Source organism: Ammospiza caudacuta, chromosome 6, assembly GCF_027887145.1.
Source record: "Ammospiza caudacuta isolate bAmmCau1 chromosome 6, bAmmCau1.pri, whole genome shotgun sequence".
NCBI classification, from domain to species: domain Eukaryota; kingdom Metazoa; phylum Chordata; class Aves; order Passeriformes; family Passerellidae; genus Ammospiza; species Ammospiza caudacuta.
In genome coordinates this window covers 7862696-7882538 of record NC_080598.1, presented here as the reverse complement: position 1 = coordinate 7882538, position 19843 = coordinate 7862696, and the positions used below count along the sequence as shown (strand labels likewise).

General features: G+C 40.1%; 1 protein-coding gene across 4 annotated transcripts in view; it reads left to right on the top strand.

Annotated features, from left to right (window-relative positions):
- GALNT18 (polypeptide N-acetylgalactosaminyltransferase 18) overlaps positions 1-19581 on the top strand; it is a 216181-nt gene extending 196600 nt beyond the window's left edge. For 2 of the 4 annotated variants that reach the window (XM_058806873.1, XM_058806872.1), the window contains 2 exons: positions 1744-1908; positions 19121-19581. In XM_058806873.1, coding sequence (XP_058662856.1) covers positions 1744-1908; positions 19121-19267 — 312 coding nt within the window. In that variant the 3' untranslated portion in view covers positions 19268-19581. The remainder of the gene's footprint in view (positions 1-1743; positions 1909-19120) is intronic. The other 2 variants (XM_058806875.1, XM_058806874.1) reach the window with 1 other exon arrangement.
- The last annotated feature ends 262 nt before the right edge of the window (positions 19582-19843 follow it).

Below are 19843 nucleotides of genomic sequence, written 5' to 3'. Positions count from 1 at the left end.
GTGACCTTGTTATAGTTCTTTGAGTTTACTTCTATCCTTACTTCAATCATAACCATCCATTCTGGAAATGTGCTGTGCCAGTTCCTTGTATTACCCTGCTCTCCTCCTGTAGGGCATGACTAAACTATTCAACTTTTCTCTGTTCAACCTCTTAAAACTTCAGCCACTCACCTCACTTCTGCCAGCTCAAGCTTGTTGTTGTTTCTGTGGGGTGAAAACAATGAAACTTCATTAAGGGGGCAAAAGCTTGGATTAGTCTAAACCATTAATGGTAAATTAATTAACTTTAATGCAGCTCAGATGCCAGGTGACATCTGCCCTGGCAGTGTTACAGAAGGGTAAACTGGGGACACAGTCTTGACCAGAACACCACCATTTGTTGTGGTTGTATTCAATCCCTGAATTGACTACTTACAGCATTCCAATTTTTTAAAATTTCATTTTATTTTTTTATTTATTACAGGAAGCTCCAAAATCTTTCATCAGACCTGGCTTGTTCTGCTTTTCTGCTTTCTCTCTTATTTTACCAGAGTATTCACAAAGGAGAACACTCACACATAAAACAATTTCCAACTCCAACAATGAACAAATACCAGGAAAATCTGGGCACCAAAAACATCCAGCATAATTTCCAGTTTCCCTTTTGTTACAGACAAATAGAATAGCTACAGTAAATGTCAGGGGCATTAATTTGGTGCTTCTGTCCACTCTTGTTTGTTGTGACTCTGCCACCACTGAGTTGTCACAGACTTAACACCTGGAGCATGATGTTTCCATTTAATCTTTCTCATGGTCCTTCCAAGGAAAAGGTCTGATTTTAGCAAAATAAATTCTATTTGTGATTAGCAATCAGGCAGTCCTGGTATAATCCTATGTTACCTTCCTGGGCTTACACGTAACCTGCCAATCTGAAAGAGGACATATCCCCTCCATCCTTCCTCTTCCTTTCTTTCTTCCAGAGAAACCTTCCACATATCTTTGTAGTCAAACAGAGTAGAAAGAATTTGTATAACATAATAAACTCATGTCTTTGGTCCCACGTGTAATCCCTGAGGCCTTTGAGGGCCCTTCTTTGCTAGAAATACAGAGCAGCCAGTGTCTGTCCCTTTTCCTTGTCTCTTGTGTGTGTATTGACTTATAAAATGTAAAATGAGAACAAATGCCTTAAAATGTGGCCATTCTGTTCTCTCTCATGCCTGTATCTGTCACCAGTTGCTAACAACTTTTTTTTTCTCTATAGTATCTGCTTCAAGTGTGGATTTTAGCATTTGTTTGCAGAAAACTTAATTTATCTTTCCCTGTCCTATAAAAGACTGAGCTGCTCTGAACTCCTGTGCTGCTGTTCTCTGTTTTTACCTCTCCAGTGAGGTGTTATCCTCAGATGAAATAGTCTGATCAGAGCTAATGGCCATATTCAAGCCAATCCCAGGGTGTCTATCTTCCTCTTTGAAGACCCTCAGAAACAGAAAGGAAAACAGAAGTAAAAAGTCACATGATGAGACAATAATCAGTTGTATTTGCATATTTCCTCTTAAATACTTAACTAATATTTAAGCAATTAATTGTTAATTTAGACCAACTTTTTAAATGTTGTGTTGCTTCCTGCATGAAAGGAGATAATTTCCAAGCCACTGTGAGGTCAGCCTGCTGCCATTCAGCATATTTATCTTTGCCATTAGCTTTTGGGTGAAAGTGCTGCTTCTGTATAGAGGCCACAAATCCTGTTTGTGCTTCCTGTTGCAGAATGTTTATTACACAAGCAGTCAGCAGCTCCACGTGGGTGTTCTGAGCCCCACCATCGACGATGATGACAACAGATGCCTGGTGGATGTGAACAGCAGGCCCAGGCTCATTGAGTGCAATTATGCCAAAGCCAAGAGAATGAAGCTTTACTGGCAATTTACTCAGGTAATTCTTGCCCAGCAGCCATTTCAGAAAGTTTTAAAGCTCTGTTTCTGTGTTGAAGTGTGAGTAATCTGTTTATTAGCAGAACAGAACCAGATTTATCCTTGCTTGCTTTGCACAGAGCCAGGAAGCTCTGTGCAAGTTTAGTTTTGATCCCAATGTCAGCTACCTCAGTAGGGTACAAAACTTGTATTATATTTTCTGAGTTCACCATTAATAGCTTCTAAGGCAGAGTACTGTTATGGGGAGAGGAAAAAAAAGGTTATTTTAGTGGAGTCAAATGCAGAGTAACCTATTTAGGAAAGAGGAACAGAAATCTGTATGGTTTTTTTTTTAGAAGTAGCTACTCACAAATGGTGGTAGTGGATCATTGGTGATAACAGCCTCATAATGAGCTAGTTCTGCAGTTTCTTTTTTAAAAAGGCTCAGGCTTTTACACATGAGCGTGAGAGAGGCAGAAAGAGGCTCAAGGAAAGGCTGAGAGGTGCTTTCACAGTGATGAGAATGCTGGTAGGACACTAAGGCCAGGCCTGGTGTCTGCACTCCTAACTGATTTAGAAACATAAGGGAGAGTAAAGAAGCCACAAAAGTTCTGGGGCTAGAAAAGGTGCTCTAAGACTGTGGGAGATCACTCTGGTCTAGCTCAGAGGAAATAGCAGGGTGACTCAAGGCTTCTCAGTGCTTCCACAGTGGAACACTTCCAACCATTGGAACGTGGTTTGTCCTCAGGATAACCCATGTCCTGAAGACAAAACAGGTTCCAATGGTTGGAAGCCAAAGACAGTCAAATTCTGTTTTTCAAAAAAATATTAATTTTTCCTAAGGTAAGTTTAACACAGTGGAACTCTGCCATGTCAGCTGCTGGCACGCTGGTGAATCAATGAAATTACATGTCCAGTGTGAGTTTGGTGGTATCATAGTTGCTCCTGTGGAGTTTTGAGTCAACAAATCTAGTTGGGTACTCCAGCCCACAGGCTGAGGCTCACCATTAAAAGCAATTTTTTTTCCCTACATTTAATTTTTCTGTAACATCCATGTGGATTTGCAAATATCTTTTCTGCCAACTCAATAATTTCTTTAATAGCCATTATCCATATACTTTAGTTAGTATCAATCTTGGTGCAGAAAGCATCTGGACATTATTCATTAAAGCATAGTATTAGCTTATTTTGTATTTATTTAGTATTTATTTTGTATGTATTTGTTATTATTTAGAAAGTTGTCTAGGTCTTTAGGAGGTAAATCTCAAGCAACAGATCTTAAATCCCTAAGTTGGCCACTCAAGGGCAAAGTTTCAATTATATTTTCTCACAAATTTTAACACTAATCTTTTCATGAGGGGGGCCTCAGTGTATCCATCTCTGCACTTGATTTTTTTATACCATTACTAAAAAGTATAATTAAAATTGAAGAGTATTTCAGTAACATTTTAGCATGGTTCACCTCTCCAGTGATTGCACTGTATACCCCAAGGTTTTGGTGACAATTAATGGTTTCTACTTCAGGATACTACTGCTGTTTCATAATACTGATTATGTTAGATCTTACTTTGGGGGCAGGGGACAGCAGTAGAAGGCCTTGATAATTTAGCTGTTAAAATCTTTAAAAATGGGATATAGCAGAATCAGGATTGTTGCAATTCCCCGTTCCAGCTACAATCTCCCAAGGAAGGTACAGCACTGGTAAACTTAACTCTATGGCCTCTCTCTTCCTTCTGCAAAGGAACATTTCCCTGAGAGAAGTGAAAGCTAGTTAGTTGTTTCTTCATGATAAATTAAGAGACAAATGAAAGAATTAAAAGTTTTCTGTTCAAAAAGGATTTTGCTAAGACCGAATACAATTAAAATGCCATTATTGCTCACTGGGGTACATTCTGTAAGTTAGAAGAAAGTTAATGAATGTAATCACAGCTTGCCAAAATCAGCTGATGAACTCCATATGAAGTGCAGCCATTTAGCCTGGTGAAAAGATGTATCTGTGTGGCCATCTTGGAAGTTCTCTCTAAAAAGACTCTTTTCATTACATCTTTAAAGCTCTGGTTTTTGTTTTCCATATGTGCAGTGAGCAGGACTACTGTATCATACTGATGCTTATATTGCCTTGAAATTTTTGAACTACTAATTAAAATGTAGATGCTGGTTGTAGCCTTTTGTAGCACTTTCTTTTAGCTGGAGCTATGCTTTGACTTCTCTGGGCTCTTGAGCCATTCCATGGGAATGTCTGATGGTGTAGGTAAGTAAAAATACAGCAGGGCAAGTGGGGAATTCTCTGAGAAGGGGAACAGGAAAAGACTGGCCACCCAAAGCAGGATAAACCAGCTGTACTAGATTTCCCTGACCAGCACAAAAATCTGTATTTTTCCTGACAGACATTTATGGTAAATTAGTTTGAATGAGGAAGCACTATAATCTGAGAGGCCCCACAGTAGTCTGTGATGGGACGTGGACAGCAGTCTGGTTGATAGAAAACTGTACAGCTTAAAAAAAAAAAAATCCTTTGGGTAACACTCTCATCCTCCTTTGTACTGTGTTATGATGAGTGAATTCCACATGGCAAAAGAAGAAGATGGGTTACCCTCAGTTAGGGGACTCCTTGCTTCTGCAGATCTATTAAAGAACTATTTAATTAATTATTAAGCCACATCTTTTAGATCAGAAGTATGTGTATACACATCTATATATATGTGTTGTGCATATATATCAAATTTTATTTCTTTTTTTTATTTTACCTTTACTTTGGTTTTAAAATTTTAAATTCCCTGGCTATCTTCAGTTGCAGGCAGTTGGAGTCAGGCAGCCAGATGTCCACTGTTACTTTGTGGACAAAACTGTGGTTTGATGGGCAGGCACTTGGAGGGAATCACTACCTCTGGTATCTTTGTCCTGTATAGAAACTTACATTGAGCATTCAAAGCTTGTAGTATGTGTTTGTATAATCAGGATCTATCTGAGCACATTTCCATGCTCCACAGTTTTGTACAGCTGCCAAATGCAATGAGACCCAATAAAATGTAGGCTTTGGTGGCATTCTTGCTTGCAAAGCTTCTTCAAGTGTTTACAACAGTAATTATGTCAAATTATGTAAATTAGCCCAGAAAAGAGTCCCATCAACTGGGTGGTGTTCAAAAATTTTATTGTTCAGGCTGTTTGTCAAGTCTTCTCTTAGAGAAATGTTTGTTTTGGAAATACTTTTATGCTAGAATGTTTTCTAGGTGTTTGACAGCTCACCTAGTTCAGTCTGTCTCATCACTTTTTCATTTAATCAGAACCAAGTTAGAGCTTCCAGCAAAAAGCCCAGTAAGTGATCAGAAATTAGACAAGGCAGAGGAGATAGAGGCAAGAATTATTTGGTGGAAAAAGGTCAGAATTTTAGTAAAATATGATTTGAAACTTGGTCTCAAGGAAGCTGCTTTGACATCATGAAGCATGAGGAAAGCAAAACCTCAGGCTGTGAGCTGGTTTTGGCCAGGAGCAGGTGCAGACACTGCTGGCAGCAGCGGCAGCTCCCATGGAATCCAGGGCCGGGACGAAGCACCAGCTCAGCAGCATTTCTCACTGTCCCCAGTACTCAGTGTCACTGTCCCCAGTGCTCAGTGCTCATTGTCACTGTGCCCAGAGCTCAGTGTCACTGTACCCATTGTACAGTGTCACTGTCCCCAGAGCTCAGTGTCACTATCCCCAGTGCTTAGTGCTCAGTGTCACTGTCCCCAGAGCTCAGTGTCACTATCCCCAGTGCTCAGTGCTCCGTGTCACTGTGCCCATTTTACAGTGTCACTGTCCCCAGTGCCCAAAGCTCAGTGTCTCTGTACCCATTTTACAGTGTCACTGTGCCCAGAGCTCAGTGTCACTGTCCCCAGTGCCCAGAGCTCAGTGTCACTGTCCCCAGTGCTCAGTGTCACTATCCCCAGTGCCCAGAGCTCAGTGTCACTGTGCCCAGTGCCCAGAGCTCAGTGTCACTGTGCCCAGAGCTCAGTGCTCAGTGTCACTGTGCCCATTTTACAGTGTCACTGTCCCCAGTGCCCAGAGCTCAGTGTCTCTGTACCCATTTTACAGTGTCACTGTGCCCAGAGCTCAGTGCTCAGTGTCACTGTGCCCAGAGCTCAGTGAAGCTGCTGGGACTGCTGCAGTGATGGTGCTACAGGGTCTGGTGGGTGGCAGAGAAGGGGCTGTGGGAAATGAAGGCCAGAGCACCTGGGCAGGTGAGGCCTCAGGACATCTCTTGGTAGAAACTGCTTGTGGCCATCCTATCAGTTCTCTGATAGGATTAGGTTTGTTGATGTTCTGGAGAAGCGGTACATTCTCAGTGCTGCAACCAGGTTTTTCAGAGAACAAATCCCAAGTTTGCAGGATTTTAAGAAGTCTCTCAGTCTCCAATCTGATTTTCCAGCTTTATTGCTGATGCAGAGTCAGTTGCGTGGCCTACAAGTGAAATTTGTCTCTATGTACTCACCTGGGTGGCAGGAAAGTAGTTGGAAAGTTCACTTACCTCGTTGGGGCTCCTCCAGAGGCATAGCAAAGGCAAAAGGGGAAAATTTTTCTGTAATTACTCTTTATCATGAGCTATCCCGATTCTGTTTAGTTGGACAGGGATGTGACCATTCCATTCTAACCAGACAAGCCAAGTTCTCACTTTTTGCTGTTGTGAGAAATGCAACAGGGGAGAGCTCCGTGTAAAAAGAGGCAAAAGGACACCAGGCTGAGCTACAAACTTGGGATTAATCATTTACAGCTGTTTCATACTTAGCTAATTTCAGTAATTCAGCTTCCAGTGTGGTTGCCATAGAAAGGTAGGAAGAATCTGCATCTCTAGGGATGGGCACTCACCACTTCCTTCCTGGGAGGGAGAAGATGTGCAGGGCCTGCTCTCAGCACCCTCCTGTTCCCATATCTTGTGCATGGTGTGGAGAATTGTGATTCTAGTCACTGCTGAAGGTTTCTACAGGATGTCTTCCCATTCATAAATGCTTGGAGGGAGTAGTTTATGCTATGGCCAGAGATTGTAAATAAAATTTGTTGCTGATGGCTGTAGTTACAATATGTGTTTCCTAAATATCATAGTAGGAATTGCTTGGGAAAGAAGAGGGAAGACAGACAAGCATATTAATTACTGAGTTGTTACAGGTAGTCCTCAGATAAATATGATGATTTAGATCTTATTTAAATAGGTATTAGATAAGGAGATCTGTTTAGCTGTATAAAGAAACAATAGATCTTAAAATTACTGAATTTACATTTCGTTCCTCCTAAAGGCTTTTGCCTTTAAGTTTCTCTTACCCACCTTTATCTAATGAAAATAAAGGTAGTGCAGTGCTAGGTTACCCAGTGCCACAGCCCAGAGAAGCAAAGGAGTGCAGCTGCATAGCAAGATTAAACTGATGGGCTAGGAAGCAAGCAGAGAATCTCTCTGTACCAATTTCAGATGCCCCCTTGCTGAGCACACAGCATGCAGAAGCAGAGCCCAACACCATTTTACAGCAGCCAAATTCTGATGTCCACTCCTGTTTGCATCCCATCCATTAGCCAAGGACACCAGCATACAAGAGAGATTCATCTCAGCAGGGCTCTGTGTGTCTGAGGGAACAGTGGCCCCCATCCCCTTCATCAGATTCTTCCATGATGAGAGCCACAGGCTGGCAAAGCAGCATCATTGATTTGCAAAGGATTTGGATTTATGTGGTATTTCTAACCACAAGGGATGCAAATACTCTCAGTGTGTCTCTGTAGTTTAAGCCATGCTGTACTGCTACAGAGCTGTGTAATTAGGCAGTGCTGTTTGCCTGGCAGCTCAGAACAGGAAGGGATGGTGATCCTGTTCAAAGAAATTCAGACTTGCATCCTGCAGGAGAAATATAAAGAAAAACAGAACCTAATTATTCCATTAAATGAGCCAATAGACTCGGTTAAGCCCTGTATTTTAGTGAGGCAATCTGATTTTTAAGTAACCAGTGTTGCCAAGTGTGGAGTTTTGAACCTCAGACATAAAAGAGCACTTCCACAAACCCCATGGCTCAGTGTTGGTGTGCATCAGCAGCATTTCTATATTTAGGTGTTCTTTGCTGATTTTTTTTCTCAAATATTACCCCAGCTTGCCTGTACTTCATATTTGAACTAACTGGGTAACAGCAGAAGGTGTGATAGCTGGAGGATGAGGAAGCTGAACCATTGTTCTGCTTAGACATGAGAAAACTGTAGTTAATATTTCAATTTGCATTTTTCTCTCATAAATTGGTCCCTAAATGTGTAACTTAATATTCTTGTCATATTTCAATATGACAATATGAATTTTAAAAGAGGTGCATTAAAATGCTTCTTTTTTATTCATCGTGGACTATGTCTTACTAAAAGCCTATAAACATCTTTAGTATCATTTATGCAGAATGGAATGGAGAAGTACAAAAATTTAAATGCATACACGTTTTCTCCATTTTGAATACTTGACTGCAACTTAAATACGAAAATGTCAATGCTAAAAAAATTAGCATTTACAAAAAAATATGGAAAAGAAATATTACTATACAATATTGTGTTTTAACAACTGATGTTAGATTTACTTGGCAGTTATTGCCAACTGATGCTAAATTTACTTGTTAATTATTGCCATAGCTAGTGGTAACCAAAATTTCATTGTATCAGTTCAGTTTTCTATTTGGAGTAATTTTCTAGCAGACAGTTTGAATTTTTGCAAATCGGTGTAGAACTTGCCAGCTAGAAAGTTGGTGTGGAATACAGCAGTAAAACGAGCTTTTAGTGGGTGCATTTCAGATCTTTTCTAGCATATCACATTATGCAGTATTTACTCTCCTGAGAACCACATTTAAGCTCCAAAGACACTTGTGCTGAATTAATTTAGAAGAAAGTTAGCACATACCCGTATTTTTCGTTCAAAACAGATACCCTATTTGCATATTTTAGCATCTAATTTTAAATACCACATCTATTTACAAAGAAATTATTTGTTCGAGTTGCACATGATTCTTGCTCATTTCAGCTGTCCAGACTGCATCCAGCAATTGCAGATGACAGGTGCTGCCAGGCTCTGCATGACATTGTCATGTCAGGCATGCCAAACCACGGCCAAATCCAGAATGTCTCCTGCAACCAGAGTGATAACCCACAAGGGAAGGGCCTGAGGTTCAGGAGATCTGAACTCTGCTTTTGCTTCCTCCTTTGCATCACCAGTCTCTGCTTGGCTTCTGCATTCCCCAGCTGTGGGAGGGATGGAAAGAGTTTTGCTGTTATTATTTCTAAATTCCCAGCTGAAAACAAAAGTCTGATGTTGGAACCCAGGAAATTCCTCTGGCTGCCCTGGATGGCTCCAGCCCCTGCCCAGGGAGCTCAGAGACCTTGGCACAGAGCCCAAGACCCCCATGTGCCTTTGATCTTGACCCATAGAAAAACAATTACCAACCTTTATATGAAGAATTACAAGTCAAAAAAGTTTAAGTAGAATGATAGTGAGTTTATCAGGGTGAAAAATAGATTTTTGTGGTTTTTAGAATGGGGGCTCAGAGTCCCAAGATGGAGGAATTTGGGCATTCCTTGTCCTTTTTCCTTCTTCCTAGCCTCCATCTTCTGCTGTGATGGTGGCACTTTTGGATTGGTTTAGAGTAGAGGCTCACTGTCTAACATAGGTGATAGGTGTTGGGAAGTTATTGTAAATAATATACACATAGTTTTTAGTATAAAAATATAACACCACCCCAGGGACAGGCAGAGTGCCTCTGACTGTCCTGCTGAACAGACCTCAGCAGGCCAGAGAAAGAATTTCATAGATAAAAAACAATAAACAACCTTGAGAACGAGAACTGAAGAGCTCTGACTCCTTCTTTGAAGGCCGGGCTGGGAAAAGAGACTTTCTAACCCATCTTGGGGTCACTGTGAGCAGCTAAAGCCCCAAGACTCTCTCCCTGTCAAGTCAGTAAAAGTTGCATCTTTACTCCCAATGGAGACAAAAGCAGGATGTGTGTAAGCGAGATCTGGCTACCAAGTAATTGTCTGTTTGTTATTCAGTGAAATGATCAGGCCATCAAGTCTGGTGTCCTGAAACCAAGAGTGGTGGCACTCAGTATATCAGACCAAAAAAAAAGTAGGTTATTTTCATTGCTGTCTGAGTAAACTGCACAAGGTTTGTGCTGCAGCAGCAAGGACATTACTTTCCCAATATCAGTTATAATCAGATTTGTGTGGTTAGTGGTGAAAAAGCCATTTGCAATAACTAGACACTATGATCAGAGTCCCAAGGAGCTCAGCCTAAATTCCATGTTAGAATATGCAGATCAATTGAAATACTGGTGCAAATTCATTTCCTAATTTTCTTCACTTTGCACTCAATTTATTTCTTAGGCCCTAGAGACTGGTTTAACCATAAGCATATAATGATAGTGCAAGTAGTTCAGTTTCTGGGTTAAAATGCATTAAGCCTCCTTCTTATGAAGCATTCAGATTAGAAAACTTAGATTAATTAAATACAACACACACACAAAAGAAATAAGATCATCATTCAGTATTTTTGTTTTCCAAGGCAGTTATTTTTCACAAATAATCTCATCTAAACCCCATAAACCTTTGGAAATCTGTTAACATGTCTGGGAAAAATATAAAAATCTTGGGTTTCCTAGTTGTGCTGAAAGGACTTTTTCATTTATCTGGCTGAAGAAGAGTAACTAGGTATAACCTATGCTAAGGCTGGTAAATAGCAATGTGAAGTTCTGTTCTTCACAGATTTGTGCTATATTAGAACAGTATTTTCATCCATGGAGAGAAAAAGAAAAAGAATAAGACAGTGAGGTTCTCCTAGGCATGAGCTACAGCTGCAAGATGTGAATGTGTATAGGTTTGAATCCCTCACTATCGGGGGTTTGTGAGGTCCCCAGGACGAGGTGAGAGATGAAAATCTGACTCCCATGTTCTCAGAAGGCTGATATATTATATTATATTATATTATATTATATTATATTATATTATATTATATTATATTATATTATATTATATTATATTATATTAATCATATAATATTATATTATATATTACATTACATTACGCTATACTAAAACTATACTAAAGAGAAAGGATACATCAGAAGGCTTAACAACAATGAATAATAAAAACTTGTGACTCCTCAGAGCCTCAACACAGCTGGACCATGATTGGTCATTAAATTAAAACAATTCACATGGAACCAATCAAACATTCACCTGTTGGCAAACAATGCCCAAGCCACATTCCAAAGCAGCAAACACAAGAGCAGCAATCAGATAATTATTGTTTTCATTCCTCTCTGGGGCTTCTCAGCTTCCCAGGAGAAAATCCCAGGCAAAGAAGATTTTTCAGGAAATATCATGGTGACATGGAGGTGTATAGTCAGAAGAAAAGGAGACTCCTGGGGCCTTCATTGCTCTGTGTGAGTGGAGGTTTAGCCAGGTGGGTGTTGGTGTCTTTCTCGGTGCTAGGACGAGAGGAAATGGCCTCGAGTTGTGCCAGAGGAGGTTTAGATTGGATATCAGGAAAGGGTTGTCAGGCAGGGGAATAGGCTGCCCAGGGAAGTGGTGCAGTCCCAATTCCTGGAGATATTTAAAAGACACCCTGAAGTGGCACTTAGGGACATGGTTCGGTTGGGTTATGAAATTGATAGTGTTGAATTAATGGTTGAACTCAATGATCTAAAAGGACACTTCTGTAATTCTGTGTACCACAGTGATAGTACTTTTATTAAAACCAAATAGGAAGGCAAAACCTAGGAGTGTACAATTTGCTGCATCACAGATCACAAAATTAATTAAATGGATTATTTACCTTATCCAGAAGACTGCCCCAGGCAATGGTCAGTGCTTGCTGTTTCACAGAAATGAGCTGTTGTGAGCCAGCAATTCATTGTAAGTCCATGAGGAGGATTTCCTTCTTGACCCCTGACTTGCTCTCTTCGAGAAGATTGAGGCTTGGTTTATCTAAATGATCATCTCAGCATGCCTAAAATGAGTTCTCAGCACTCTTAAAATTAACTCAGCCCATCAAAAACATCTAGTCAGTCACTGAGCACTGATGTCTGAGACAATGAATTCAGCAGGTTTCCTATACTCTGATAAATCACCAATAGTTGTAGCAAATTTTTAACCTAACACTTACTTTTTCCTTAGAAGCTTTGTTTACCAGTTCCTCAGTGCTATTCACAGCTATGCACACTTTTGAACGCTAATTTTCATTCCCCTACTAAGCAAAGTCCTGTTTTTATTTCATGTTACTGTATTTTGTAATTCCCCACCCTCTGAATAGTCCATCACACTTCAAAACATCTTTGTTGCCTTCCTCTGTCTTACACTTTAAACATCTTGAAGCAAGCTTAGATCAGAGCAGATGAAATCAAGCCTGAGTTGTTTTTGCAAATAATTTATGTTAGAATGAAAAAGGTAACTTCTCTGAGAGTTTCACAAAATGCAGTATTAAAACAAATGAAGCAAATGTCTCCAGCACTCCTGGTTTTTTTCTTGGTTCTATCAAGGTATTGTTTCACTACACAAGCAGCTGTTGCATGGTACAATTAATGAAAAGAAAGTAAAGAATTCTGGATTTAGTTGGAGAAGAATTACCCTGCAGAAAACATTGGGCAAAGCATTAACTTTGGATATTTTCCATAGGTTAAGTCTCACATATAACTCCAGAGGTGTTTAAAATGCAGGATTTGCCTATATCCAACTCTTCTACTAGAGAGAGTATAAAATGTAGCAGTTGTAGTTGTTGCTGTGAGCTGACATGGTTTAGAAACACATCCTAAGTTCTAATTTAGTACTTGAGTGTCAGAGTTGGAGCACTGAGTAGCCAGTGAGCACTGAATGTGGTGGGTTCTGCACATGGAGTTTTCTGAGTGCTGCCCAGTAGGATAAGCAGGCAGATTAGGGCAAAGGAAGGCACAAAAGACAAGTGTGACCATCATCCCGTTTAGTGATGAGGAAAATAAAATCAGAAATATCAATCTGTGAATCACCCCTCATCAACATGCATCCCTGCAGCTTACTCCTTTAAGTTCCCAAAAAGGCAGTGATTTCTGAGTCCTGTTAGTGGTTACTCAGGACAGCTGTGGTCAGGAAAACCCAGCACATCACCCTCAACTGCAGAGCATCAGGCCAGTCCTTCCTTTTCCACAAATGACTTGCTAGGTAATCCTGGCTCTCGGAAGATCCACATAACACAACATCACCGGGATTTGCTGCCAAATAAAAACCAAACAATGCATGCAGCTGTAAGTTCTGCATTTACCATAATTATTAATCAGGGCTGTGTATGGATAAAGGATTCCCTTTTTAATCTGCTCTCCACTCTGCCACAGCCACCCCCCAGCCCTGTGACTGTTCAATAATTAATTACAAAAATCACATCATACACCTAGAATAGTTGTTTCTGTGTGTTTTTCTAGCATGTCAGGAAGATTTCCTGGCCATTGCTGATAGAGTAATAATTCATGTTTACTTTCTGTAAAATATCTTAGTCTGGCTAATGTATTCTTCTCCAAAACTTCTGGTTTTGTAGTCTAATCCCAATTTTCTCTAGTGAAACACATTTCCAGCTGTGATATCCTGAATAGTTTCTTGGTATTTCAGTAAAGGCTTGAATTTAATTATTTTCAAGTTATTATTTTCTTAATTTTGCTATTTCCAGGACTGCAACCCGTTATAAATCTGTGATAATTTTTTTTATATGTGGAGATATGTGGAGAAATGTTAGTGATAGGTATAGATCCATGTGTTCCATTTCTGATTTTTATGCTGCATCTCTCTAATTTCTTTTCTATTCCAATTACATTCTCTGAATGAAGCTGCATTTCCTTGTACCAGGTTTATTTGCTTTTATTTTAATACCTTAATTAACAATATTGTGTATTTCTACATTCTGGAGAGAGTAAGCAAATCAGACCATCCAATTTAGAGTAAGCAAATCAGAAAATGATTGCACAGACGCCTAGTTACTAAATCCTGCTCTGGACATACAGATGAGGCTGCTTCATTTGATTTGTCACAGCTGCAGTATTAAAAATGTAGTGCAGCATTAGAGAATTTAGCACTTATGATCATGTAAAACCTGAACACTCAGATGTCTTGGGAAAGGAATGAGACAAAATTGTGATGTAGACATTGAAGTTGTGTAACAGTTGAATGGTGTGTCTAATCCCACTGTCAGAGGATGTTTCACAGTATTTACACACTGAGTACCAGCAAGTGGATCTAAGTGCTTGGGTGGCTACCTGACAACAGAACTTGAGTGCAGGAGGAGGGAAAGAATTTACATTTTCCTTAAGAAATGGTTTGGCTGATGCCTACTATAACACTCTTTAAGTTTACATTGTTCATAATAATTTGTTTTGCTTAGTATTGGAAAAATAAATTCTCATTTTAAGTGAGTCTTGTAAAAATTCTCGCGTGCCTAGCTACCCTTTAAATAAAGATCCAAATAGCTGAACAGATAACAATGTATTTTTAATATATAAACCTGCTTTCATATATATAAAAGCAGTTAAATGCACCTCATTTTCACAGTAGTCATATAAAATATATTAGGAAACATGTCTTTGAGTAAGGGCAGCTATCAATATACTTCAGGGAGAAATATTTGAATTAAAATAGTTCAAGTTAATTGATGAAAGATTTGAACAGGAAAAGATAGTTTAAAGAGCCTGCTTTACTTAGAGCACACCTGTTAGACAAAAGAGTTGGAAAATTTGTCGTACTTCTTCGGATTCAAGAAGAAATTAATAAATTTCCTCTATATTATATATATCTATATCCTTTATACAGCTAAAAAGCAGAAAATTTAAACTGAATAACATCATCCAATATTTCTAAGAAATGGGCAATACTGAAAATGCATGGGATAAATTATTCCCCTCTTCCTGTGAATATTTTCCTATTGCTTCCACATCCATACAGAGGTGAATCACATGGAGGAAAAAAATGCCTTGTATAATTTGAGTAATTTTCTTTAGGTTTAAATTTAGTGTACTAACAGTCACTGAAAATGTACCCCAGTATTCCTGGGAAATTCAAACAAGTGTTCTGTTTGAAGTGGAGATTGTCTCATACTCCTCACCATAATTCTTTGATTCAAATGTATCAAAGCAACAGCAAAGATTAGAGTTTCTGCCTCAAAGGCAGAGTGAACATGTAAATATTTGATGTCACTGATTGAGGTCCACATAGAAAGTTAATAGACTAGAGAATGCAGTGATCTATACAGTGTCTGTGATAGGAGGCTGGATATACTTATTAACCTTTTAAGACCTTTTTCTGAAAAATCCATGTTTAGACAAGCATGTTTTTTCTCTTTCAGGTAGAATAAAATGAGCTTTAATATAAAAAGCAGGTTGGAACTCTGAAAGGAAAAGTCTTCACTTTAGAGTAACTCCTTAAAAACAGCCATCAGTCTGATTTTCAGTAATGCTGACCACCTCCAGCCCTCATTTAACATCCCTCTTCTCTACAAGTGACCAGGTCTTACAAAGTGATCAGGTTTGGTAACTGTGCATCCACCACCCCCAGTAAACCAAAAAAGATCCCACAGAACAGTTCAGCAAAAACTAGCATGTCACAACTTTGTACTGCAAGGGCTTGCAGACACATCAGATGGTGTCCTTAAATGCCATGTTATTGGATAAATTCTGCAGTAGTGAAAGACTGGGAAGGAAACCCCTTACATCCAGTAGAAATGCAGAAAGTGCAATAACTCTAAAGGAAGTCAAAAGCATTGCTTTCCACTCTGTGTACCAGGATGTTGACTTGAGACAGTGCTAACATTAAAAGTACACTTACGAATCACCCAACCAATCTTCTGTGTGTCTGAGTACCAGCAGGAGCTGAGAACATTTGTGTTTCTCACAAGAATTGCTTCAATTTGCTTTGCAAAAACCAAGCAGTTTTCAGTCAAACCTGTTAGTGCTGACACATTCAGTCCATTTTTTACAGAAGAGTTGACCTGGATGCTTATTTATCCTCTTGAGACTCCATTGTGCTGTCTCTCATCATCAGTGATCTTAATCCTAATTCTGTTCAATTGCCCACAATGCCTCTTGGAACTTGTTTCAGCCTACAGAATTATGTATAATGTTTCATGATTAAAGACATTACTCTGGGCTATCAATTTTTGCCTTTAAATTGGAAAGTTCGGAGATCTTGCCTAGAATGGGGGAAGGAACCCAGATGGGCAACTCTCCTTTCACTGAGCATGAAGTGTAGCAACACAGTAAACCCTTTTGCCAAGCATGCAGTAAATCCAGCTATGAGAGTTTTATACAAGTTTGGATAACTGCTTACTATAAAAAAAAGGGCAAAATAATAATTAATTTAAAGGGCACCTTTGCCTGCATTTGGCTTTAGGGTTCCAAATGCTAGTGATGACAACAGACTGCAGAAACCATTCAGGAATGCTGGAATTTGGAGGCCAAGCCAGGTAGAGGAGCAAAAGACAGTGTTAGCTTTTGATGCCTCAGTCCTGCCTGCTCATTTTTTTTCCCGGAGTTACTCAGTTTGTGAGCTTTAATCCTTACACAGCTCACTAGTTCAGGCCTTGCAACCTGTATTAGGTGCACTGTCAGCAATCCAGAGCTGACAGGACAATACCACTGTCCCAGGCTTGGATTGGGCATATGAAGGGGTGAAAACAAACACAGTTAAGTAGAAAAGTAACAGGAAATTTTAAGTAACTACCATAGAAACCTTCCTCCCTGTACTTCAGAGCAGTTCTAAAGCCAAAGCAGAGCCAGAGCTGAAGCAGGCACTGCTCTTGTACCTCCCTGTCCATGTGGATCTGAGAGCCAGCAGTGTTGATGCTGCCTTTCCTCCTTGCTGCATCCCAGGCCATTGCTGTAAGGCACATGCAAGGCTCTGTGCAGAGGAGAACAAGGGTTCTGTGAGGATTTCAGTGATCTGCCCAGTTCCCTGCAGAGCTGCTGTGGAGGGAAACTGTGAGTGCTCATCCAGCTGTGCTCCAGCCCCGTCCTCACACCTTCACCACAGCTGGATTTCACAAGAGCCCCCGGGGCAGAGTGCAGCAGAATGCAGAATGTTTGGGCCTAATTCTTTGGGGAGGATTTAATTTTCTTAACGAGTCTGAGTAAAGTGTACACTGCACCCACTCTGAATGCTGAAGCAGTGGCTCTGCACAGGCCTCTCATCTCAGAAACAGGACAGCTTAGCTCCTCACAGGGCTTGAGCCTTCACATTTCCCTTTTGTGGTTAAAAAAACCACATCTTGCTAGAAGCATCTGTGCTCTCTGCAATACTCAATTCACACACATTAACCACTGCTTAATTTTGATGTCTCTTTATATTCCATACAGCAGCTCCAGTGTGCTCAGCAGGCTGGTTTTCAGTAGCCAATGCAGAGCACTTTCCCCACATCAAAAAGAGCTTCCTTGGCTTTTTATCTCCCAGCTCACTTGTTTCTGTTAAATAAAAGCCAGATTTCACATGAGGGCACTTCAGAAAGAGTGAAGGAGTGTGAGGGGGCTTTTTATATGTTTTTTTGGTTGCTTGTTTGTTTTGTTTTTCCTTAGGAATGGTTTACACTTTGTGTAGCTGCCTATATTAGTGTTTCTCATGAATACATTTACTATAACACCTAGGTCTGCTCTACAAAATTTAGAAAAAAGAAAAAAACGTTGTCTCCACTGTGAACAGCCTCCTTCCTCTACCCCCAAATCCACATGGCATTTCAGCCCATTCAAGTGAAAAAAACCCTTAACCACTGACACAAATGGGAATTAAGCAGAAAAATTCCAACTCCTCATGGCAGTCTTTAAGTTTTAACATTGTGCTTTCCTCTACCTAAGAGAGCTCCAAGTGCTGTACTTCACAAATAAATGGAGAGAGGGAATTCTGTTCCTATTCTTATGCCAGTAAATTAGAAATGACAGGAGAAGCCCAAGAGTGCCATGCACAGAGTCATATCCCAAGTCCAGAAATCAGGCAAATAATGGACCCCAACTAAGGCAGTTTTCTAGCAAGACAAAAAGTGGGACAACTTTCCTCAGCTCCCAGTGCAGGTTCTGAGCTGAGAAAGTTCTTTCTAAGCATTACTGGTGGTGTAGGAGGGGACCCTCAGCCGCCTATGCGCATGGAGCAGAACCTGCACTGAGTGGCACAGGCTGCTGCCCTTGGCTGGGGAGCAGCACACAGCCTTTCTGTGGGGTTTATGCCAATGGCCTTCCCAGTTTGTAATGACTTTATAATACTAGGTATAACACAGACTTGAACAAGCTATGAGGTGGTGGGGGTTTGTATGGAATTGGGTGTTTGCTTTGGGTTTTTTACAGAAACTCTTTTTTCCCATATAAGCAATTTCAATGCTTCTGCTCTTTCCATACTTCAGGTGTACTAATCTGCACCAAATCCCTTCTTTGATTTACAGATTAAGGCAGTAATTCTCTACACAAGTCCAAGGTCCTTTTTAGACAAGGCCACTTTCAGACTTCTGTGCAATTGCTCTACTCTCGCTCCATGTATCTTGGAAGAAACCTCCCAGACACTGATGTGTACATGTTATCTGTTGCCTTCCTTAGACATGAGAGAGGAGGAAAGAACCAACTGAAAATAGATTTAAAGAAGGGAAAATATAGTTTATGTCACCTGCATGACAATTTAATTGTAATTGAGGTCTATAGGTTTTTGTGTGATAGCAGAGATTTAAAGCTTGATGCAACTCAAAAATGAAGGCAAGGCTTTAATGAGGCAGCATTAAGCTGGGAATTGAACAGAATCAATACTGAGAGTTAACAAGAAAATATTATAAAAGACATTTCAGTATTTAAGGAAAAAAACAGGTTTTGCATTTTATCATTTATGCAGTGTACCATGGCTGGCTTTTGCCTTATTTGGTGTTCAGAAGTGCAGCAGAACCGCAAAATCAGGGAACTCAAGCAAACAGGAAATCTTTGGCTTCTTTATGGTTAAAATGCATGGGTAGAAACACAGCTCAATTCCAGAAATCCCATTTGCTGAAATGGAAACCAGGCAATTGAGACTATTGCAAACTGCATCAGAGATTAAACCAGCCTGTGACAAAGGAACCTTCATTCCAAATCCAGCACTTACCTTGTCTCTGACTGTAAAGTTCTTCACAGTAGATGGACACTGGAATGTTTTATAACTTGTATTACCCCACAGCAGCAATGCAACAAGGTCAGTGTTTAACACAAACCCCTCTTTTTCTTTTGCTTTTTGCCTCAATCTTTACAGGGAGGTCCTATCCAGAACCGAAAATCCAAGCGCTGCCTGGAATTGCAGGAAAACAGTGAAAATGAATTTGGATTTCAAGTGGTCCTTCAGAAGTGCACTGGACAACGCTGGTCCATCACAAATGTCCTGAGAAGCTTGTCATTATAGCAGACTAAATTTTGTACCCATTTCTTTTGCTACTGTGTAGCAAGTACTGCATTGTTGCCTGCTGTACTGTATTCCTCCCGCTCCCTGTCCCCGCAGCTCCTTCTCTCCCCTTTTTTGTCTCTGATTTGATTTTGTGAGTGTGTGGAAGTAGGGTTTGTGGGCTGGAAACAAGAAGTTTTTATTTCACAATGATGTTTTCACGACATTTATAGAGATGCTGAACAACAGGTGACGGGTAGGCTATCCTAAAGTATTTTACAACTGTAAATATTAAGCAAATGGAGAATATTTATAGCTCAAACTTTTATTGAATAAAAAAGTCCAAACACTATTACTGTGTAGGTGTCTCCATGGAAATCAATTTGGAAGCTAAGTGCTGGTTTCATTACTTTCATTAACCCAAGTCTGATCTCAGCATGTTGCTGCAGAGCATCAGAATTCTGCAGACTTTTGATAGAAAGCTCTACCTGCACACCAATAGCTACAGCAAGGGAGGATTTTCTCCATTCTCCCTCCAGAGATCTGTCTAGGCCACTGTAGCTACTGGTGTGCAAATACAGGGGGAAGGTCTGGGGT